Source organism: Nanorana parkeri, unplaced genomic scaffold (assembly GCF_000935625.1).
Source record: "Nanorana parkeri isolate BGI_ZX_2015 unplaced genomic scaffold, ASM93562v1 scaffold25, whole genome shotgun sequence".
In the NCBI taxonomy this organism is placed as follows: domain Eukaryota; kingdom Metazoa; phylum Chordata; class Amphibia; order Anura; family Dicroglossidae; genus Nanorana; species Nanorana parkeri.
In genome coordinates, this window is record NW_017306293.1 from 1,031,916 (window position 1) to 1,040,022 (window position 8,107).

Here is an 8,107-nt window from a genome sequence, read left to right on the forward strand (position 1 = left end):
CAAAAAAAACACAAGGGTCTAGTAAAAAAAATTATTCATAGTTTTAATTAGTGATTAAACACATCTCGTCCAATAAAACTCAAGTCACATGATCCAGGTCAATTAGCCATATTAAATTAATAGATAAAGGAATAATATAAACATTTATTTACATAAGAGCAAAAAAAGCAAACCATTTAAAAACAAGCACCCCAAGTTCCAAAATATATAAACATATTTAGCAGTCAAGTAGAGCATGCAGCTCCTGAGTGTTCTCATCCTCTGCCACAATCTGATCATGCAGTACAGATTTGTTGTCTTCTCCCAGGATCTGTAGGCGCAGGGCAAGTGGTAAAAGAAGGGTAGAAAAATTAAAAGCATTGTTAGCAGTGGAGTCAGTGAGAAGATCGTTGCAAACATCACTGTCTGGTTCTGATGGTGAAAGGGATCCACTTCCAGCATTGCTTCCCGCTCCCCAGCGGTCTGGAGGTGGCTTGTGCTTAAAGAGACAGTGAATACCATAAGGACAGACACCCAGCGCAGCATAGTGCCGACAAACATCCCAAAGTGCCCGTGGATGCTGAAAGAGGCAAGTGGACCCATAAGGACAGCCTGCAGGTGAATGCCAAAGGCGACATTGCTTCTTGCTGTGAAAGGGAGATGGACGCCGTTGTCTAAGGCGAATGGTTTCTGGCACTTCCCTCCTTTCACTGTGGCCATGTATAAACAGGCAGCGTGGGCCGTAGCTGCAGACTCCAAGGAGGTGGAATGAACGGCACAGTTCAGTCTTGTATTTTGGATGCTGGAATGGTGGGCGGAGGTCACTTAGACCATGAGCAAATTGGCAGCGATTTCGGTAAGCGCAGAAGCCATTTTCTGCATATCTGGTGCACAGCTCAGTTTTATAACGCAAGGAGGAGAGTCCTGTACCCTTGGGAGCACCAAAGGAGAAAGCCACATAGGCATCATCTAAAGGAGAGCCGGCTGATAACGTATCCAGACTGTTGATTTCAAACATCTGTCAAGGACATGAATGAAGCAATCAGGCACATGGAAGAGAATGCAATACTACAACAAAAACTGGAAGCTATCCTTTAGCTGTTACAAACAAGACCTCATTCATACTGGTAGTGTCAGGGCCGGTTCACACCACAAAGTCTGCGTTCTATGAAGTCAATGGCAGTGCAGCCACGCCCCCAGTGCGATTGCCCACACCCGGAACACAGGCACATTAGTGCCCGCTTTCTGGTCCAGTGCAATCTACAAAAATGCTGCAAGCGCCATTTCTGCAGATCGCTGTGGCCTAGAACACAGGCACTAATGTGCCTGGGTGCAGGCGATTACACTGTGGGCAGGGGCATAGCTGCAGTGCCATTGACTTCAATGCACCACCACGCCCCTTCCCCTGAACGCAGAGAGGTGGCGGCCTTGCATGCCGGAGGCCGAACGCTCTGGAATGCAGACTGTGGTGTGAACCATCCCTCAAACCAGACTAAACCTAATTTAGGGCTCATGCATGCCAGTGCATTTTACCTGTATTTGCAGCACCTGGGAGCCCATTGGAATGTATGAACAGAAGACAGTGTACATGCACAAATACCGATACTCGAGTTTACACACTCACAGGTGGTTTTTACACTGTATGGCTACATTCACAGCTGTGTGCATGAGCCAGCCCAGAACATTTTTTGTCTAGAGCCCTTATGCATGCATACATCCTTCATTAATGTACAACCCAAGCATAGTCTTTATATAAAGTTCATAAAATGCAACTGGGGCAAACAGCTCCTTCACTTACAAATCAAAATGGCAGTAAAAGGAAATTAAATAATGCTGCATGCCCTAGGTGGCTGTAAAAAGAAAAGACTTCTCAATGGGCTTTTGCATTCCCATACAAGAGTGCCAGCCTGAGGTAGGTCAAATGCATGTGAGGACAACTGCAGACAATATGCACCAGTCTGCATTTTGAATGAGCTGATGTCCAACTGATGCAAACAAGCCCAAACCCCATTAACAGACACTAAAAATGTGCCACTGCCCTAGAAATGAACTGGGTCCAGTTCTACAAGACAGCAGAATAGTCCCAGAACCTCACCAACCCACTATAAATGGACCCCTAAACCCCACAGTCTCCTTATCCACCCTCCCAACCTTCACAGCTATGGAAGGTTAGGCCAAAGTAGGATTTTGTGATTTGAAGCTTCCTTTTAGGCTCATCATACACATTACAATCAACATTAGATCTACCAAAAACTAATAGAAGGACCAGAACTATTCAGAGTTTATCCAGTCAGGCCCTTGCACTACATGCTTATTGGGGATCTAAGGAGAACACGGAATCAGAGTGTACCATATGTGACAAGCATACTACTAGGATACACCAGATATTGTGCCCCCCCCAGTAATTAGACCTTATGTGCAATAATCAGTCACTAGGTGTCAGCATTCAGTTTGTTGGGACTTTATTGGTTCTTTACAGGTAATACTTGTACCCTGAGTCCAATGATGGCAATTGATTAAAATCACCAAATCTGAAGACAGTATGTACTGAAGTTGAGGACGGCTAATGCATAATAACATTGTATCGCCCTCTAACAGCACCCATACATTACATCTCTGATGACACACAGATCTCATCTAGAACAATCCTTCAACAGAACACCTGAATTACTTCACAGAACACACACAAATGAACCTGCAACTCGATACATGGCAGCTAGTCACCCTTCATCACATTTAATGCAACCAGACCATAAAGCCGCCTTTAGCTCTGTGCAGGCAAGGATCCCTGTGCCGGGTACACGCTGCAGCCATTGCCCGGTATAGCGGCTCGTCTCACCTTTGTCTCCCCCTGCAAGCCCATCTCTGTCCAGTCTGGCTTTTCCTGCGCTCCGTTCACTGACAGCTGATCATCTCCCGCCGCACATTTCATACATAGCAGCAGCCAATCAGCTGTGAGAAGAGGAGGCGAGGTTGTGATTGGCTGAGGGCACACGGCGGGATCTGAGCTTCGTTCTCCTTTATAATGATGAGCAGCTGTAAAGAGTCACAGTTATAATATGAGGACTCATATCAGGGACAATAACGAGGACATTGGGAGTAGTAGTAGTTTACAACTGCACTGTTTGCAGGCTTCCAGGTGAAAACAATAAAATCTGTTAATAAATATTTCATATAGATTTTAATCCAATTAAATCTTTCCTCAGTGCATTGTAAATAAATTCTAATAGTTTGTATTGTTTTAAAGCCAAAACCCCCTGTCAGGGTTTATTGCTGTGTGTCCCCTTTAAGGAGATTTACCCTCATTTCCTGTGCTGGTTACAGGGTTTTATCGGGACAGGAAGTGATGGAATATCCCTCTATAGAGGCAGCAGCAAAACACCTATACTTTCGGCCTGTTCACACCAGCAGCGCACGTTACCTCACGGTCACTGATGTGCACTGTGAAGGAAGCGGTCCAATGCACTAATTGCAGCATATAACTCCTTTTTATCTTTTTTAACTTAATTGGAATATCACAAATTGACATTTCATTAATTTCTATTCACAGCAGCATGCTGTGATGTAGTGTAATGTGTGAAAACACTGATGAAAAAAGAAAAAAACTGCATGTTGTGCTTTTTTCAGAGCAAACCACTGCAACTGACATCATAGGACACAATGAAAATTGCTTTGTCACTGCGATGAGCAAGGCGGCCCAGCACAGGCCAACACATCTGCTGTCAATGGGCCCTTGGTAGAGCGGGAAGGTTTATTAAGTTTATCCTTCATGTGTTTAAAGGAGATCTATGAGGTTAGTGAAAATCACTCAGCCTCATAGTTCGAGCTGACGTGTGACAAACTGTCACACGTCGGCTCAAGAGATCGGGAAGTGAGCGAACACATACCGTCGCTCGCTCACTTCTCGATCATGTCCCTGCAGAGAGCCGTGACTGTCACTCATGGCTCCCTGCAGGGATTCCCCCCTTCCCGTCCTATCCTCCAGCGCTGACTGGCGGAGAGGACGGGGGAGGGGGCGGATACAGCTGGCTCTGCCTCTAGATAGGCAGAGCCAGCTGTCAATCATGCAGCTGGGTGGATCTTGACAGTAATGTCGGGATCCGTCCTGGCCGCGGCTGTCTCAGACAGCTCGCGGTATACTGAGCTTTGGGGGACGCTAGTTTGTGTCCTCCCGTGACCCTTGGGAGAACTATGGGGAAAAGCCCTGACCCCATAGTTCTCCTTTAATGCTTTCAGCATCTGTGACATTGGCCCCCTCTCTTTCCTTGTTCTGGTGTCACCAGGACACAGAGGCATAGCAACGTCATGAGGCGCCCGAGGTAAAGTCTTTCCTCAGCCCCACCACAAACCAAACTATAGTTCAATGTTCTGGACCAATTGTTCCCCTGTCTAGATTTTCCCCTCCTGATCCACCACAGAGGTGAGGCTTCAAATGGGCTCATTCTCCAGTGCTGCTTTGTTCATTTAGGAGTGGCTTCTGGGCTTGCTTCTATTTCCCTGGCACTGCCCCTTTTAATCTTTCATGTTGGAGAGACTTGAATGAAGTGATTTCAAGCTTCACCTACATAGTGGATCAGGAGGGGTGCTACCGCACCCAAGGAAGAGAGCACACAAGAGAGGTCTGAATACACTGATCCACCATGGAGGCCCGCAACACAGCAATACATTATACAGCAATGCAGAATACCACAATCTTTAAAGGACTACAAATCACAGCAATATATTATACAGCAATGCAGAATAATATGAAGCTACATACTCTGTGTTGCTCCAGGGTGGCGGCCTGATGTCTCCAGGGTCTGAGGAGGGCTGTGCGGAGCGTTAGGAAAGCTGTGTGGGGTCTAAGTTGGGCTGTGCAGAGTCCCAGGATGGCTGTGTGGAGTGTCAAGTGGGCTGTGGGGGTCTCAGGAGGGCTGTGGGAAGTCTCAGGTGGGCTGTGCGGAGTCTCATGTGGGCTGTGGGGAGTCTCAGGTGCGGAGTCTCTAGGGGGCTGTTCAGGGTCTCAGGTGGGCTGTGCAGAGTCTCAGGTAGGCTGTGGGGGTATCAATTTGGCTGTGGGGAGTCTCAAGTGGGCTGTTCAGGGTCTCAGGATGGCTGTGCAGAGTCTTAGGTGGGCTGTGGCGGTCTCAGGAGGCCTGTGGGGAGTCTCAGGTGGGCTGTGTAGAGTCTCAAGTGGGCTGTTCGGGGTCTAAGGTGGGCTGTGGGGCTCTTAAGGGGGCTGTTCAGGGTTTCGGGTGGGCTGTGGGGATCTCAAGTGGGCTGTAGGGAGTCTCAGGTGGGCTGTGGAGAGTCTCAGGTGGCGGGTACAGCTGGCTCTGCCTCTAGATAGGCAGAGCCAGCTGTCACTCACGCAGCTGGGCGGATCCCGTCATCTACATCGGGATCCGCTCCGGCGTCTCAGTATACCACGAGCTGTAGCTCGCGGTATACTGAGCTTGGGGTAATGGGAGGACGCTAGTTTGTGTCCTCCCGTTACCCTAAGGAAAACTATGGGGAAAAACACTGACCCCATAGTTCTCCTTTAATTTTATTGCTATCACACAGGAGCTAGCTAACAAGCCCCTGTGTGATAGCATTTGGAGGTGACAGGTTCTCTTTATTGAACCTGTCACCATTAATACAGGAGTTCTAGCACAGCACTGTGCTAGAGCTCCTGTGACAGTTAAGAGGAAGGGCTGCGAGTGCAGCTCTCCTCTCACTGTCTACTCGACCCGTGCCGGGGGGGAGGGAAACATACCTGCTGCTCCTCTGCTCAGAGAGGCGGCTCTGATCACATCTGTCAGCGCTCCCTCTCTCTCCTCCTGGCCACTCTGAAGCTGCAGCGGCCGGCAGGAGAGAGAGGGGCGCTGACAGATGTGATCAGAGCCGCCGCGGCCATCTTGCGGCCAGAATGACACTTGCCTGCACTGTCTATAGTCAGAGCTCTGTCAAAGTGCTGGAAGCACACTGTGAGTAGTATCTGGCTTCAATCAAGCCATCTGCACCTAGTATAATCATTATTAGAGGTAACTTATTTAACTTGTGGCATTTCAAAGAAAAACATTTTTTTCTCCTGGTTTCCCATTTTAAAAAGGGATTCCTACTACCTATTAGTAGAATCCATAAAGGTAAGCACGCCCTCTACTTGTCTAGTGAATTTCCTGTTAACGCTCTGTTTACACCTAGGCATTAGCATTTTCGCGGATATTGGTGCACGTTTTGTTTAGCGTCTCGCCCAGTGTGTTTAGCACATTTTTGGGTGCGTTAGGCGCGCATTCGTTTTTCCAGGCATTTCTATTAACGTCTATGTGGCCAAACGCGCTGTAATCTGACAAAAAAAGCTGTTGTACTTTTTACAGCGTTTGGCGTTTTACAGCTTGCGACAACACTCGCAGTTGTTAAAAGGGGACATTGAAAAGAATGGGATTTCTTGTGTTGAGCTATGTTGCACTTAGCTTTGAGCATCAAAACGCCTAGGTGTGAACAGGGACTAAGGTGGGTCATTGGTAGATCTACAATGGGTAAAGACCACTGTTTAATAAATTCCTCATCAAAGGGGGACACTTCCAACACATTCTCAGGTGGAGCCCATGATCCTTCATGGTACTTCCAATCCACATAGAGGAATACCTTAAATAGTGGGTGTAATGGAAAGGTCATTGCAGCTGCAAGAACTGTAAAAGACCTAAGGCTGGAGACAGCAGGCTGATCCTCCTCATGCAGGTAGCACACACTGCATCAAAACAGTCTAGAACCCCCTAATTCTAATTTGACGTCAGGAGACTGTGGTGCCTCAAAAAAACAGATTATTTGAGTCAGACATTGCAACAGTGACCATTGACCCAGCTTGATCTAAGGCTTTGGGAAGGTCAGAGATAGGCACATGCCACAGGAACCCAAGGGATCCAGAGCATAACGCAGAATGGCAGCATTGGGCAGCACAGTGGCTTAGTGGTTACCACTTCTGCCTTGCAGCACTGGTGTCCTGGTTCAAATCCTGGCCAGGACATGCTCTGCATGGAGTTTGCATGTTCTCCTTGTGCTTGCATGGGTTTCCTCCCACACTCTAAAGATATGCTGGTAGGTTCATTGGACCTTGTATGTATACATGTGAGATAGGCACCTTAGATTGTAAGTTCTTTGAAGGCAGGGACTGATGTGAATGTGTACTGTGTAAAGCGCTGCGTAAATTGTCACCGCTATATAAATACCAATAATATTAATAGACTCTGCAGGGGATGGGGCCGCAGCAAGCCTACAACCTCTGAGGTCAGCGTCCATGAGGAAATGGGTGCATTGGGCCTCAAATTATGGAGATACAGTAGAGGCCCCTGGCCCCTGACACTAGTATACAGGACTTGGCCTCAACCGGCAGAGCTGAAGAAGGGTCACTGGATTCCTGATAAAGGTATAGGTTTCCTCCAGGATATGGAGTAGATACCACCTGAACCATTAGGAGAGTATGGGCTGGAGTCACTCAAAGCAATGGGACTGTCCTCTCTGTCAATGTGTAGACATGTTGCGTCTGTGTGGTAAAAATACAACTGGGCCCAAAGTGCAAGGTAAGGCCTCAGGTACTCAAAAACCCAGGAATCTGGTGCTGATGAGGGTTGGATGGCCAGATGAGACCAGGTTACTGTAGGTGGGCAGTAAGAACAGACAAAGTGGTCAATTCACAAAGAGAAACTTAATTTGTTCTCTCTAGTTGTTAATTTATTTTTTGTTTGAAAACATGTTATTCAAGAAAGTCCCACTTGTTTTTTAGCATGCTGGTTAAGGCTTCTGACTGAAGCATAACAGAGTTTTTTTTACGTGTTCAACTTTTTTTTAGCAACTGAAGTTCTACCCCTCAAGAGTTATTTTTACATCTTAAATCGTAGAATTAACATTTAAGGTGTTAAAAATCAAGTCAGTCCTCTGTTGCTGGCGTTATTCCGCATTGCGCTGTATAATTTATTATTGCTGGGATTTGCAGTCCTCTATAGCTGGTGGTATTCAGCAGTGCGCTGTATAATGATTATACGGCACAATACAGAATACCAGCAGCTATACAGGAATACAACAAATGCCAGCAATAGTATATTATACTATAATGTACTATTGCTGGGATTTGTAGTCCTCTGTAGCTGCTGGTATTCTGCATTGCACT

The 8,107-nt window shown here is 47.0% G+C and overlaps 1 protein-coding gene across 1 annotated transcript; it reads right to left on the reverse strand.

Moving 5' to 3' along the window:
• Window positions 1-217: 217 nt before the first annotated feature.
• Window positions 218-7,411, reverse strand: LOC108793916. The gene is made up of 3 exons (XM_018564878.1): window positions 7,312-7,411; window positions 2,819-3,015; window positions 218-997 (listed from the first exon to the last, which is right to left on the reverse strand). The coding sequence occupies exons 1-3, from the start codon at window positions 7,409-7,411 to the stop codon at window positions 218-220; spliced, it is 1,077 nt and encodes a 358-aa protein (XP_018420380.1).
• Between the last annotated feature and the right edge of the window lie 696 nt (window positions 7,412-8,107).